The 16247-nt window shown below is 39.2% G+C and overlaps 1 protein-coding gene across 4 annotated transcripts in view; it reads left to right on the top strand.

Moving 5' to 3' along the window:
• The window catches only part of ASH1L (ASH1 like histone lysine methyltransferase), a 233625-nt gene that overhangs the window by 66523 nt on the left and 150855 nt on the right, over nucleotides 1-16247 (top strand). For 2 of the 4 annotated variants that reach the window (XM_036272120.1, XM_036272121.1), the window contains exons 3-4: nucleotides 253-4819; nucleotides 14357-14400. In XM_036272120.1, the coding sequence (XP_036128013.1) occupies nucleotides 253-4819; nucleotides 14357-14400 (4611 nt within the window). The remainder of the gene's footprint in view (nucleotides 1-252; nucleotides 4820-14356; nucleotides 14401-16247) is intronic. The other 2 variants (XM_036272123.1, XM_036272122.1) reach the window with 1 other exon arrangement.

Raw genomic sequence — 16247 nt, 5'->3', positions numbered from 1 at the left:
CTAGTTTGAAATCAGGGTGCATGACATCTTCACCTTTGTTCTTTTTTCTCAAGAGTGCTTTGGCTACTTGCAGTCTTTTGTGATTCTATATAAATTTTGGGATTATTTGTTCTTGTTCTATTAGATTTTTTTAAAGGACTATTGCCTATCTTATATCTACATGTGATCAATAATTTTGTTTGATTATAATACTGAATTGAAGGTGGTATAAGGTTTATCTTCTCTGAAACCTTTTTCTTGTTCAAATTTTAGGACCCTTCAAAGTTGTACAAGAAATCAGGTGATGTTGCAGCCATTCAATGCCAGTCTGAAGAAAGCATCAGTCTTCATTCACAGGGAGAATACAATTCTTTGTCTAAGAAGCTTTCTCCAGTACACTCAGAAATGACAGATTACATTAATGCAACATCATCTACTCTTGTTGGTAGCCGGGATCCTGATATAAAGAACAAAACATTACTTAATGGAGGAACGAGTGTAACAGAAAAGTTGGCACAGCTTATTGCAACTTGTCCCCCCTCCAAGTCTTCCAAGACAAAACCGAAGAAGTTAGGAACTGGTACTACTATTTCAGGATTGGTTAGCAAAGATTTGATCAGGAAAGCAGGCGTTGGCTCTGTAGCTGGAATAATACATAAGGACTTAATTAAAAAACCAGCTATCAGCACAGCAGTTGGATTGGTAACTAAAGATCCTGGGAAAAAGCCAGTGTTTAATGCAACAGTAGGATTGGTCAATAAGGACTCTGTGAAAAAACTAGGAACAGGCACTCAAGCGGTATTCATTAATAAAGACCTAGGCAAAAAGCCAGGAACTATCACTACAGTAGGACTGCTGAGCAAGGATTCAGGAAAGAAGCTAGGAATTGGTATTGTTCCAGGTTTAGTGAATAAGGAGTCTGGAAAGAAGTTAGGATTTGGCACTGTGGTTGGACTGGTTAATAAAGACTTGGGAAAGAAACTGGGTTCTACTGTTGGCTTAGTGGCAAAGGACTGTGCAAAGAAGATTGTAGCAAATTCAACAATGGGATTAATTAATAAGGATATTGGAAAGAAACTGGTGAGTTGTTCTATGGCAGGACTGGTCAGTAAAGATTCCCTGAACCTTAAAGCTGAAGCACTGCTCTCCACTCAGGAATCACTTAAGGCTTCGTGTAGTACAAACATCAAGAGTCATGAAAGTCAGGAACTTTCTGAATCCCTGAAAGACAGTGTCACCAGCAAAACTTTTGAGAAGAATGTTATACGGCAGAGTAAAGAAAGCATATTGGAAAAGTTCTCAGTTCCAAAAGAAATCATTAATTTGGAGAAAGAAATATTTAATGAAGGACCATGCATTCAGCAAGATAGTTTCTCATCCAGTGAAAAAGGGTCATATGAAACCTCAAAGCATGAAAAGCAACCTCCCATATATTGCACTTCTCCAGACTTTCAAATGGGAGGTGCTTCTGATGCATCTACAGCTAAATCCCCTTTCAGTGCAGTAGGAGAAAGCACTCTCCCTTCCCCATCACCTACTGTATCTGTTAATCCTTTAACCAGAAGTCCCCCTGAAACTTCACTACACTTGGCTCCTAATTCATTACTTTTAAGTTCTGCCACAGAACTAATGGAAGAAATTTCTGAATCTGGTGGGAAGAACCAATTTACTTCTGAAGGTACCCACTTGAACATTGGTCATAGGTCTGTGGGTCATAGCATGAATATTGAATGTAAAGGAATTGATAAAGAGCTAAATGATTCAAAAACTACACATATAGATATTCCAAGAATAAGCTCTTCTCTGGGAAAAAAGACAAGTTTGACTTCTGAATCCAGTATTCATACGATTACCCCTTCGGTTGTTAACTTTACTAGTTTATTTAGTAACAAGCCCTTTCTAAAACTTGGTGCAGTAACTGCCTCTGACAAACACTGCCAAGTTGCTGAGAGCCTAAGCACTAGTTTGCAGTCCAAACCATTAAAAAAAAGGAAAGGAAGAAAACCTCGGTGGACTAAAGTGGTGGCAAGAAGCACATGCCGGTCTCCAAAAGGGCTAGAATTAGAAAGATCAGAGCTTTTTAAAAATGTTTCTTGTAGCTCACTATCAAATAGTAATTCTGAGCCAGCCAAGTTTATGAAAAACATTGGACCATCTTCATTTGTAGATCATGACTTCCTTAAACGCCGATTGCCTAAGTTGAGCAAATCTACAACTCCATCTCTTGCTCTCTTAACTGACAACGAAAAACCATCTCATAAGTCTTTTGCTACTCACAAACTGTCCTCCAGTATGTGTGTCTCGAGTGACCTTTTGTCTGATATTTATAAGCCTAAAAGAGGAAGACCTAAATCTAAAGAGATGCCTCAACTGGAGGGTCCACCTAAGAGGACTTTAAAAATCCCTGCCTCTAAAGTTTTTTCTTTGCAGTCTAAGGAAGAACAAGAACCCCCAATTTTACAACCAGAAATTGAAATTCCTTCCTTTAAACAAACTCTGTCTGTATCTCCTTTCCCAAAAAAGAGAGGCAGACCTAAGAGGCAAATGAGGTCACCAGTCAAAATGAAGCCACCTGTACTATCAGTGGCTCCATTTGTTGCCACTGAAAGTCCAAGCAAGCTAGAGTCTGAAAGTGACAACCATAGAAGTAGCAGTGATTTTTTTGAGAGTGAGGATCAACTTCAGGATCCAGATGACCTCGATGACAGTCATAGGCCAACTGTCTGTAGTATGAATGACCTTGAGATGGAACCAGATAAAAAAATTATCAAGAGAAACAATGGACAATTGATGAAAACAATTATCCGCAAAATAAATAAAATGAAGACTTTAAAGAGAAAGAAACTGTTGAATCAGATTCTTTCAAGCTCTGTAGAACCAAGTAATAAAGGGAAAGTGCAATCTAAACTCCATAATACAGTGTCAAGTCTTGCTGCCACATTTGGCTCTAAATTGGGCCAACAGATAAATGTCAGCAAGAAAGGAACCATTTACATAGGAAAAAGGAGGGGTCGAAAACCAAAGACTGTCTTAAATGGCATTCTTTCTGGTAGCCCTAACAGCCTTGCTGTTCTTGAGCAAACAGCTCAGCAGGCAGCTGGATCAGCATTAGGACAGATCCTTCCCCCTTTACTGCCTTCATCTGCTAGTAGTTCTGAGATTCTTCCATCACCTATTTGCTCTCAGTCTTCTGGGACTAGTGGAGGTCAGAGCCCTGTAAGTAGTGATGCAGGCTTTGTTGAACCCAGTTCAGTGCCATATTTGCATTTACACTCCAGGCAGGGCAGTATGATTCAGACTCTTGCAATGAAGAAGGCCTCAAAGGGGAGGAGGCGATTATCTCCTCCTACTTTGTTGCCCAATTCTCCTTCACATTTGAGTGAACTCACATCTCTGAAAGAAGCTACTCCTTCTCCCATTAGTGAGTCGCATAGTGATGAGACCATTCCCAGCGATAGTGGAATTGGAACAGATAATAACAGCACATCAGACAGGGCAGAGAAATTTTGTGGGCAAAGAAAGAGGAGGCATTCCTTTGAGCACGTTTCTCTGATTCCCCCTGAAACTTCTACCCTTCTGAACAGTCTTAAAGAAAAACATAAACATAAATGTAAGCGCAGGAATCATGATTACCTCAGCTATGACAAAATGAAAAGGCAGAAACGAAAACGGAAAAAGAAATATCCCCAACTTCGAAATAGACAGGATCCAGATTTTATTGCAGATCTGGAGGAATTAATAAGCCGTCTAAGTGAAATTCGAATCACCCATCGAAGTCATCATTTTATCCCCCGAGATCTCCTGCCAACTATTTTCCGAATCAACTTTAATAGTTTCTATACACATCCTTCTTTCCCCTTAGACCCTTTGCACTATATTCGAAAACCTGACTTAAAAAAGAAGAGAGGGAGACCCCCTAAGATGAGGGAGGCAATGGCTGAAATGCCTTTTATGCATAGCCTTAGTTTTCCTCTTTCTAGTACTGGATTCTATCCCTCTTATGGCATGCCTTACTCTCCCTCACCCCTTACAGCTGCTCCCATAGGATTAGGTTACTATGGAAGGTATCCCCCCACTCTTTATCCACCTCCTCCATCTCCTTCTTTCACCACTCCACTTCCACCTCCTTCTTATATGCATGCTGGTCATTTACTTCTCAATCCCACCAAATACCATAAGAAAAAGCATAAGCTTCTTCGACAGGAGGCCTTTCTTACAACCAGCAGGACTCCCCTCCTTTCCATGAGCACCTACCCTAGTGTCCCTCCTGAGATGGCTTATGGTTGGATGGTTGAGCACAAACACAGGCACCGTCACAAACACAGAGAACACCGTTCTTCTGAGCAACCACAGGTTTCCATGGACACTGGCTCTTCCAGATCCGTCCTGGAGACTTTGAAGCGCTATCGATTTGGAAAGGATACTGTTGGAGAACGATATAAACATAAGGAAAAGCACCGGTGTCATATGTCCTGCCCTCATCTCTCTCCTTCAAAAAGCTTAATAAATAGAGAAGAACAGTGGATCCATCGAGAGCCTTCAGAATCTAGTCCATTGGCCTTGGGATTGCAGACACCTTTACAAATTGACTGTTCGGAAGGTTCTCCAAGTTTATCCCTTGGAGGATTTACTCCCAACTCTGATCCAGCCAGCAGTGATGAACATACAAACCTTTTCACAAGTGCAATAGGCAGCTGCAGAGTTTCAAACCCTAACTCCAGTGGCCGGAAGAAATTAACTGACAGCCCTGGACTGTTTTCTGTACAGGAGACTTCACTAAATCGGCCTCACAGAAAGGAGCCAATGCCTTCCAGTGAAAGGGCAGTACAGACCTTGACAGGTAAGAGGGTCATTTTGTTGCCTGTTAACTTGTGCTAGAGAAATAGATTATTTTGCCCACTGGTTGCCTGCTATTTGTACATAAACTTTTTATAATAATTGTTTTTAAAGATTTTTCATTGATTTTTAGAGAGAAAGGAAGGGAAAAGGAGGGAGGGGAGGGAGAGAGAGAGAGAGAGAGAGAGAAACACCAACGTGAGAGCGACACATTGATTGTCTGCCTTGTGCACATCACTTACTGGGGATCGAGGCTGAAACCTGGGCATGTGCCATAACTGGGAATCATACTGGCAACCTCTCAGTGCATGGGTCAATGCCTAGCCAACTGAGCCACACTGGCCAGGGTGAAATGGCAACCTTTTGGTGTACAGGATGATATCCAAACAACTGAGCCACACCAGCCAGGGCCATGTACATGTACATGAGCTTTTAATAGATCTACTGGTTTTTGTTTCTGTAAATGTGTTTTGAAATGCTGTCTTCAAACTTCTCATTTTCAGTAGATGTGAGAAGGAAGATAAGGCTTCTTTTTGTATTAATTTTGAGTTTTGAGAAGACATATCATTATGAAAAGAAACAATAACAATCATCCTTTGGAAGCCAAGAAAAGTGGTTTATCATTATTGTGCAAGTAGGCAGTTTCTTTACTGAGAAATAGCTCATAGATGTCTGTTAGCTATGCAGGATTTTTTTAATATACTAATCCAATAATTATAAGTGCTTCTGTGTTATAGTAAGAGTATGTTGTTCTGTATGTCTCAATAAAAATCTGCCCTGGCGGTTTGGCTCAGCGGTTAGAGCGTTGGCCTGCAGTCCAGAGAGACCCGAGTTCGGTTTCCACTAAGGGCATGTACCTCGGTTGCAGTTTGTCCCCGGCCCTGGTTGGGTCGTGTGGGTAACAACCACTCGATGTGTCCCTTTCACATCGATGTTTCTCTCTCCCTCCCTCCCTCCCTCCCTCCCTCCCACTCTATCTGAACAAAATATCAAAAAATGTCCTCGGGTGAGGGAAAAAAATCTAAGCATTCAAATGATCAATTTTGTAAAATTCATCTGAATATTCAGAGGAACTTCATTTTGCAGAGTACCTTTAAGTATCTATAAAAGCTGTTTCAATTGGATATAAAATGATGTGAAACAAATTTTGATAATGCAATTGTAATGTCTAGAAAGTGTCTTTTAAGAATTGCAAAGATAGAAATTAAGAAGAAGCATTGCCCACTCGTATAAAATAGTGATTTTCAACCTTTTTCATCTCATGGCACACATAAACTAATTGCTAAAATTCTGTGGCACACCAAAAAACAATACTATGTTGCTGATCTGACAAAAAAAAAGATTGGTATAATTGTAATTCATTCACACTGGATGGCTATTGTGTTGGGGAAAAGAGGTCAGTGCCTCTGACTAAATAGTTATTGTATGTTTTAAAATTTTTTGCTGCACACAAGTAGAAAATCATTGATATGGAAGCTATCTGTAAGTCAGGAGGCTTTTTGTTGTTGTTGTTAATCTTCAAGCAAGAATTTTTTCCATTTATCCTTTAGATAGAGTGGTGGGAGGGACAGAGAGAGAGAGAGAGAGAAACATCAACATGAGAGAGACACATCGATTGGTTGCTTCCTGGAGGACCCTGACAGGGGCTGGGGATCAAACCTGCAACCCAGGTACATGCCCTTGACTGGAATCAAACCTGCAACTTTCTGTCCATGGGCCGACATACTACTGAGTCAAACTGACCATGAGTATTTTTATTTTTAAATCAAAGATCTCAACCCTAAGGATTTGTAAATAACTCCAGGAAGTCCATAAAACCTCTGATGTAAATAAAATTGTATGTATGGTTCAGGCAAAAGTCCATACATTTCATCAGATTCTCCATGTAAACTTTGTAAGTCTTAATATCACTTCCCATAAAATGGGATTAGTATGGTTATTATTAGAAGTGTTTGTGAAAGTAATTTGCACATAGTAAGTACACAGATGTTAATTGGTGTTATTCACCCAAAAGATAAAAAATTTGTGCTTTTCAGGAAATAGCCCTTAAAAACAATTTTTGTTCCTGATTTTCATTATTCATGAACTTTTTTTTTCCTTTTTTTTTTAATCTCACCCAAGGAAAGTTTTGCATTTATTTTCAGATAGAGCAGGAGGGGGCGGGGAGAGAGAGATGAACATGGATGTGAGAGACACACATCGACTGGTTGCCACCCACATGACCCCCAACAGGGGCTGGGGACAAACTGCAACCAAGGTACGGGCCCTTAACGAAAACCAAACCCGAAACTCTCTGGTCCGCAGGCCGACGCCGCTGAGCCAAACTGGCCAGGGCAAGCCGACCATTCTTTAGTTTTTAACAATGTAATAAAGAGAAAAACATCTTAAACTTTAATTGGGTTTATTCAAGAAAAAAAACTTGTTTACATCTGTAAAATTTGTTTAATGATAGAGAGATAGTCAATTTGAAGCCTTCAGTAAAGAACTTAATTATAATACTAAAAAATGGGATATATTTCACTCCCTACCCTTTTTCAAATATTTTATTTAATTTTAAAATGTATATGTAATTATAGTTGACATGCAGTATTTTATTAGTTTCAGGTGTGCAACATAGTGATTCAACATTTATATACCTTACAAAGTCATCACCACAGTAAGTCTAGTGACAAATATTTAATCAACAGCTTTTGAATATTGACTATCTGCCAGGCATTCTACTTTGTAGGTCCTTGTGATATAATAGGTTTATTGTTCTCATGGAACTTACAGTGAAGCAGATGGGTAAAAAAATAATTAAACATTAAATGTTATTAAAATTGTTATAAGAAAGATACATATATTTTTTTATTTAAAAAAAGTTAATTTATTATTTTTTTAAAGAAAGTATAGGGTTCTATGAGTGCATAAAATGGGGGCCTAACTCAGCAAGTCTGTCCTGAAAAAAGGACCCTACACTGTTACCTGAAGGATGAGCAGCAGTTAGCTAGGTAAACAATTCCACTCATTTATTTATTCATTCATTGACTCATTTATTTATTTATTGACTTCTAAAACATCTAGCACTATTCTAATTACTGGGATATAGTAGAAAGTAAAGACATGCTATCTGGCCTCATTAACTTTCAGCTTAGTGAAGAAAGATAAACAACACAGTGTTAAGCATGTAAATAATGGCATAATTGAGGAAAATACTGTTAAGACAATATAATATTGTTAGTGTGGATAATTGGGGGAAAGGTACTATGTAGATAAGAATTATTACCTATTGCTTGAGGATAAAAAGTTGAAACTTGAAAGACAGAAGCCACCGGCTTTTCAAGCTGAGGAATGAATGAGGAGCACCTTTAAAGATTATGAACTGAGTAGGAGCTTAGATATTAAAAAACAACCATAAGGGGAGGTGGGGGGGTTCAGTGTGGTAGAAGTGTAACTACAAAAGAGAAGATGATTGAGAGAGTTGTGATGAAAGATAGAAGCCAGACCACATGTTAAAGATTTTGGATTTTATACTAACAGCAAAAGACACGGAAGCATTGATTTTAGATATGCATTTTTAAAAGATCATTCTGGCTCATGTGTGAACATTGAATTGTAGAGGACAAAAACAGTTAATAGGGAAACCAGTTGGCAATTGCAGTAGTATAGGTAAAATCATGTTACTTAGATGAGGGTAGTGACAGACTTCTTTGTGAATATTTGAGAAATTGTGGTGCTTTGCCCTAATACAGAGAAGAAAGAAAGAAAGAGCAGATTTAGGGAGAGCACAAATTTGCTTTTAAGTGTATATAAACTTTTAGATGCCTTTAGAACATTCAAGTGCAGGTATTGAGCAGGCAGTTAGATATCTAGTTCTGGAGCTCAATAGAAATGTTTGAGCTGGAGATATGGGCATTTCACTATGAGTTTTTTAAAATTTTCTTTGTCAAAATCATTCACTAAAATTGAAATGGTTTCTGAGAAAGATAGAGTTGGCAGCAGATTCTCAAAACCTATGCAACCCAGAGTACCAAGGAAAATAATAATTCTAAAAATACTAGCTATAGTTAAAAAGACTTACATTTTTAGGAAAATATGAAGGTAGCTTGATAGAAGGGGCTATAAAGGTGTGAAGCTGCTCAGTTTGAGGACACAAAAGTATATAATTGGCAGATAAGCCCTAGCCGGTTTGGCTCAGCAGTTAGAGTGCTGGCCCACAAACCGGAGAGTGTCTGGGTTCAGTTCCCACTAAGGGCACTTACCTCCATTGTAGTTTGTCCCTGGCCCTGGTTAGGGTTCTGTGGCCAGTTGATGTGTGTGTCTCTCACATCGATGTTTCTCTCTCTCTTTCTCCCTCCCTCCCTCCTGCTCTATCTGAAGATAAAAGAAAAAAAAATGTCTTCAGGTGAGGATAAAAAAAAAAATTTGCAGATAAATGCAATGATGCCAGATATATCTAGTTCTGGCGTATTGTCCTTGTTTGTTTTTTGTGTGTGAAGATTAGGGAAAAGCACACAATAAGCACTTATAGAAAAGTCTGTGTCCAGTTGGAGACATAAGGAAGAATGTGAGATGAATGGGCATTCCAAACAAAACTGCATTGCTATGTGGTTTACTGCATTTAGTTTTTGTTAGTGTACTCTTTGTTCGGCTGCTGACTTGATACTTCAAAACATTAATGTTCTTTCAAAAATCATGTATAAATTAACACAACTTTCATATTATCCTGGTATTTTTTATCAGTTGTATATGAACAATTATGAGTGGTCTGTTTATCGATCGATCATCATGAGATTGATGATAGTTCCCTACAAAGAAAATATAGGGCAAGAAAAGGAGTGCCTTGGACAGCTCTGAGGAACTGCAATATTTAAAATATTGGTTATATTGCCCTGGCCGGTTTGGCTCAACGGTTAGAGCGACGGCCCGCAGACCAGAGAGTCCTGTGTTCGGTTCCCGCAAAGGGCATGTACCTCAGTTGCCATTTGTCTCCGGCCCTGTTTGGGGTCGTGTGGGTGGCAACCAGTCGATGTGTCTCTCTCACATCGATGTTTCTCTCTCTCTCTTCCTCCCTCTCCCCCTCCCGCTGTATCTGAAGATAAATGCAAAAAATGTTCTCGGGTGAGGATAAAAAAAAAATAATTAATTAATTAAACTTTATAAAAAAAATAAAATATTGGTTATCCCAGCTGGTTTGGTTCAGTATATTGAATGTAGTCCCATGTACTGAGAGGTCCTGGTTTGATTCCTGGTCAGAACACGTGCCCTGGTTTTGGGCTCGATCCCCAGTAGGGGGTGTGATGGAGGCAGCCGATCAATGTTTTCCTCTCACGTTGATGTTTCTATCTCTCTCTCCCTTCTCTCTCTAAAAAACTAATAAGAACATATTTAAAATAAATAAGATAGTGATTCAAAATTACCAGCCTTTGGTTTATATGTAGTCTTTTGTGATGATCTCTAGGGTTTTTTAATATATCTTTAAAAATTTTTTTTTTAGAGAGAAAGGAAGGGAGAGAGAGAAACATTGACATGAGAGTGAAACATCGATTAGTTGCCTCCCAAATGCACCCTGACTAGGGGGTCAAACCTGCAACCCAGGTACGTGCCCTGGCCAGGCATGGAAACAACAATCTTTTTGTGCACAGGACAATGCTCAACCAATTGAGCAACACTGGCCAGGGCTTTCTACAGTTTTTAAAATATTAATTGCTGAAATTTAAAAATCTGGCGATTTCACACAAAACTTCAGAATTCTGCTTCTTTAAAAAAAAAAAAAAAAAAATCAGAGCCCTGGCCGGTTTGGCTAGCAGTTGGAGCATAGGCCTGCGAACCAGAGAGTCCCGGGTTCGGTTCCCACTTGGGGCACGTACCAAAAAAAAACATCAGAACATCTGACAGCAATCCACATTTTCTGGATGCCATTAATGGCTGGTTCTCATGGTGGCAGACACTACCATCCCCCTTTAGTTGGGCATGAATTCTTCAGTTTGCTTCCGCTCATCAGTTTCCTATTGTGTGTTATATGTGGCTCAATTCAGCTATTTAAGTAGTGTTTCTGGTGCCAAGGAACATTTAAGTTTGAGGCCCCTAATTTAAGGGTTGTGAGAAGGAGCTTATAAGAGTTGGAGAATTTGAGGTTGGCTGGTGTGGCTCAGTTATTGAAGATCGACCCATGCTCCAAGAGGTCACCGGTTCAATTCCTGGTCAGAGCACATGCCCAGGTTGTGGGCCAAATCCCTAGTGTGAGACAAGCAGGAGCGGCCAATCGATGTTCTCTCTCATCGATGTTTCCAGCTCTCTCTCCCTCTCCCTTCCTCTCTCTCTAAAATCAATAAAGGGAAAAAAAATGAGTTGGAGAAGTTGAGGTGAAGGTGAGGTGAGATGACAGGTTAGGTTGTTGACTGTATTACCTACATGGACATTAAAGGCACCCAAGAGGCCAAATAAAGGAGTTGGGGTGAGGATAAATGTGAGCCTGGATTTCAGGGTCCTCAGGGAATGAGATAGCAGAGAAATTTTTCCAATGCAAAAAGGTCTACTTTAAGAACAAAAGCTTACCCTTTTTTTCTCTCCTTTAAAAAAATAATAGCCCTGGCCAGTTTGACTCAGCGGTTGGAGCGTTGGCCTGCGAACCAGAGAGTCCCGGGTTCGGTTCCCACTAGGGGCACATACCAAAAAAATAATAATATATACTGGCTGATTTGGTTCAGTTGTTTGAGTGTAGTCCCATGAACCAAACTCTTTCGGGTTTGATTCCTGGTGGGGGCACATGCCCAGGTTGCAGGCTCAATCCCCAGTAAGGGGGTGTGCAGGAGGCAGCCGATCGATGTTTCTCTTTCCATTGCCCTTCCTTTCTCTAAAATCAATAAAAACATTTTTAAAATTTTTAAAATAACATACAGAAACATTGAGATCTCTCTGAAATCACTATTCTGACACCTGTTTTCTGTCACCAAGTGGTTGTCCTTCAATTCATTTCATTTCTGGTACTAACTACCTGCAGTTAGGAAAAACCCCACAAGTTAAGAGCAAAGTCCTTTGTTGACTGCCCCCACTTAGATGCCAGCTGAAAATTTCATTGTCCTGACTTCATCCACACTTTTGCCCAGCCTGGTACAAATTTGGGACTTCCCACAATCTTTCAGGTTTGATAATTTGGTAGAACTACTCACAGAACTTACTGAAACCACTTAATGATAACAGTTTTATTTTAAAAGATACAGATCAGGAATTGAATCGATGAATTGGCACATTGTCTGGGCAGAAAGGGGGACACAGAGCTGCTTCCATGCTCTCCTTCTCTGGGTGTATTGCCCTCTCAGCACATCATTGTATGTATCAGCCAAGAAGCTCCATTAGGCCTCTTGTGTCCAGAGTTTTGATTGGAGCTTCATTATATAGGCATGATTGAGTAAATCATTGTCCGTATACTTGAACTCAATCTTTAGCTCCCCTCCATCCATTATAGATTGGGCTGGCACAACGTTTTAACCTTCTAATCATGTGGTTAGTCTGTCTAGTGGCCAACCCCCATCCTGAGACTCTCTCAGGGTCCACCTTAATTTATCTCTTTGGCCTAACAAGGATACTCCTATATTCAGGGAATTCCAAGGACTTTTGAAACTCTATGCCAGGAACCAAAGACAAGGAACAGATACACAGGTGTGGACAAAAATAGGTTTACATTTGTGAGTACATGAAACACAGAGTTTATTCTTGTATTATTATTTATTAATTATTTTCCATATGAACTGTAAGCCTACTTTTGCTCACCCCTGTATTATTATAGCACAAGTTTAAATGTTTCTGTTAATTGGCCTTTATCTTGGAATCTCTTCCCTTCTTAACAATTATTGTTGATAAGTAGGTAGAAGTGGGACAGTTTTTTAATAGGAATTTTTTCTAGTGCATATGAAAATTGGTTTACCTATCTGCTTAAAACCAGTTGAGAAAAAGATTTTTAGTTAAGGAAATACGGAAAAAATCCTAAGTAAATCATGAAGTATCTTTTAGAATCAGATCACTTTGAAAGTCAGTTTTGTTTAGGCAAAGCTTTATGGATTTGATTTTTTAATCTTTTTGTTTGTTTAGATTTTTTAAATTTGGTGTTTAGAGAGAGAAGAAGGGAGAGGGAGAGAGAGAAACACTGATATGAGATCAATCAGCTGCCTCCTGCACACTCCCTACCAGGAGTGGAGCCCGCAACCCAGGCATGTGCCCTGATCAGGAATCGAACTGGCAATTTTTCAGTGCCCCGGCTTTCGTCCAACCAACTGAGCCACACCTGCCAGGGGTGAATTTTTGTTTGTTTGTTTATTACTCCTCACCCGAGGATATTTTTCCATTGATTTTTAGAGAGACTGTAAGGAAGGGAGGGAGGAATAAAGAGAGAGAAAAACATTGATGTGCGAGAGACACATTGATTGGTTGCTTCCTGTATGACCCTGACTGAGGCTAGGGATCTGACCTGCAATCCATGTATGTATGTGTCTTTGACCAGAATCCAGTCCACAACCCCTCGGTCCGTAGGCTGACACTCTAATCACTGAGCAACCTGGCTAGGGCCAGGGCTGATTTTTTTAATCTTAACTATTATGATAGTAGCTGGCCCTTAAGCAATTATTCTGTTTCTGTTGTTTGCCAGGTTCAAGGAATACAAACATGAATAAGATATAATTTCTGCTCTCAAGGAATTTATAGTTCATCAGAAAACATAGACATGTATACAGATAATTATTGATAGCTGCTAAAGTTGACATGTTTACAACATGTTTTTGGGAGAACAGAAGAAGGGGCCTTAAAGCTAGGAAAATGTTTTGAGTTCAGTGTGCAAAGAATAGAGGGTGAAAAATATATCTTACAAATAAGCTTCTCTGGGTCTGGTACTGCGTTTAGATAACTGTAAATAGTCTGATCTGAGACCCAAGAGATGAGACTGAAAAGATAAGCAAAAGGAGCCCTGGCTGGTTTGCCTCAGCGGTTAGAGCGTCGGCCTGCGGTCCTGAGAGACCCGGGTTCGGTTCCTGCTAAGGGCGCGTACCTCGGCTGCAGTTTGTCCCCGGCCCTGGTCGGTTGTGTGGGTGGCAGCCACTCGATGTGTTCCTTTCACGTCGATGTTTCTCTCTCTCTCACTGTTCCTCTCTCTCCCACTCTACCTGAACAAAAAAATGGTAAAATGTCCTCGGGTGAGGATTAAAAAAAAAAAGATAAGCAAAAGGAGATCATAAAGCATCTTGTTCATATAAGATACCAAGGAGTTTGGAATTTACCCTATAGGCAGTGGATAGTTAAGGCTTTTAAAGCAGAAAAATGATTTGCTGAACTTATATTGATTACAGTATGATAGATGAATCAGGTGGACCAGTTTGGAAATTGTCCCACCTCACCCAAATACAGGAGTTTTAACTTAGTGATAAAGAAGACATATTCAGAATTAGATTTACAAAAAGGAGCAAAGATTTTAGAATGTCTTCAAGATACTTATCTCTCTCTCTCTCTCTCTCTCTCTTTCTCTCTTTCTCTCTTTCTCTCTCTCGATCACTTGGTTGGTGATGTGATTAAGTGAAAGGAGGTATGCAAAAGGAGAAGGTTGGAGATTTTAAAAAGGTGGGTTTTATGTTAGTGAGATAAAAGATCTGTTGCTTAAAAGAGAAATCAAACCTGAACATACAAGTTTTAGATGTGATTGTTGAAGCCATGAGGAGCAGTGATATTTAGGGTGAACACACTGACTTTTCTAAGGGAACTTTTAATCAAGAGTACCAGGTGCTACAGACATCAGATAAGTACTAAAAGTAGACAATTTGCTTTGGCAGATTACCTTTTGTGATCTAAGAGCCATTTCCACAGTGTTGAATGTTAGATTTCTGGGGGTTAAGGAATGAAAGGGAAATAAGGAAATGCAGACAATTAAAATTCTTACAGCTTTAAATTTTGTAGCAGTTCTGGCAAACTCTTCCCTTGTAATGTCAAGGAAATGCATTTTCTCAATCTGTGTTTACTTCCTTGCCACCTAGTTTCTCTTAAAAAGAGCATAACTGAACATCATGTTATTTTTAATTGACCTTCTTGTTCTTCAGTTGATATTTTTTCTATACATGACTTGAAGATATATTCATTATGTATTAATTGGTATCCTGTTAAAATGTCAAAAAAAACTACTTACTATACTGTGTATTACAAAATTGTCAATTAGCTTCGTGGCATTTTTATCCTAAAACAGCTCTCAAGAGTGAAAGCTGAAACAATTTAAGCAACAAAGTAAATAATAACCATATTGGATTATAACCTAAAGGATTAGATAAAGATTTCATGAGTCCATGCCAATATAAATAAATGATTGCTTAAATAAATAAATGGAGGAATGAGATAAATCTTCCTTATAATATATACAAACTATTTCCTTCAAGGAGATGGTACTTAATTCCCTTCTTTTTTTTTTTAAATTATCCTCATCCGAGAACATTTTTTCATTTCTTGTTCAGGTAGAGTGGGAGGGAGAGAGAGGAACAGAGAGCAAGAGAGAAACATCGATGTGAAAGGGACACATCAAGTGGCTGCCACCCGCATGACCAACCAGGGCCGGGAACAAACTGCAACGTTTCCCTAGCAGGAACCGAACCCTGGTCTCTCTGGACTGCAAGCCGACGCTCTAACCGCTGAGCCAAACTGGCCAGAGCTTAATTCCCTTCTTGATTATGGCATAGATTTAGTGACCTAGTTCCAAAGAACAGAGTACGGAAAGGGAAAAAATAGTAACTTTATAGTGAAGAGGCCAAGCAAGACAGTATTTTAACCAAGTGCAGCTTAACTTCACCAACACTAAATCATCGTGGTAACATGTACCCTTTTATATTAAAAGGGAGAACTTCAAGCCTCTGGTATTCTTTCCAAAACCCCGTAACACCAGTGTAGTCATAAGAAAACATTTTTAAATAAAAAGGTTATTGTACAAAATAACCTGACCAGTACTTCTCAAAAGTACCAAGGATATGTTGGGAAAAAAACACACAAGGAAAGATTAAGAAACTGTCACAGAGATCAGAGATCAAGGAGACGTGACAGTTAAATACAATGTGATATCCTAAATTGGACCCTGGTACAGGAAAAGGAAATAAGTCAAAAAATTATATTATCAATGTTAATTTTATAATTTTGACAAATGTCTCATAATTAATGTAAGATGTTAAAATTATGAGAAGTTGGATCCAAAGGAAGAGAATTCTTGCTCTGTATTATCTTTGCAACTTCCCTGTAAATGTAGTCATTCCAAAACCAGTTTAGTTTTTTTTTAGAGAGGACTACTAGGAACTTTCAGTCAAGTTGGAGAAGTAAACACTTTGCCTCCTCCCATGATTACATAAAAATTGCAACTAGATTATAGGACCACCACCCTTGAGAAAACCACCTGAAGACTAGATGAACAGAAGTATAGCTAAGGAAATAAAGAAGCA

Source organism: Molossus molossus, unplaced genomic scaffold (genome assembly GCF_014108415.1).
Source record: "Molossus molossus isolate mMolMol1 unplaced genomic scaffold, mMolMol1.p scaffold_m16_p_20, whole genome shotgun sequence".
Taxonomy (NCBI): domain Eukaryota; kingdom Metazoa; phylum Chordata; class Mammalia; order Chiroptera; family Molossidae; genus Molossus; species Molossus molossus.
The sequence above is the reverse complement of the archived record's forward strand: the minus strand, read 5'-3'. Positions and strand labels throughout refer to the sequence as shown.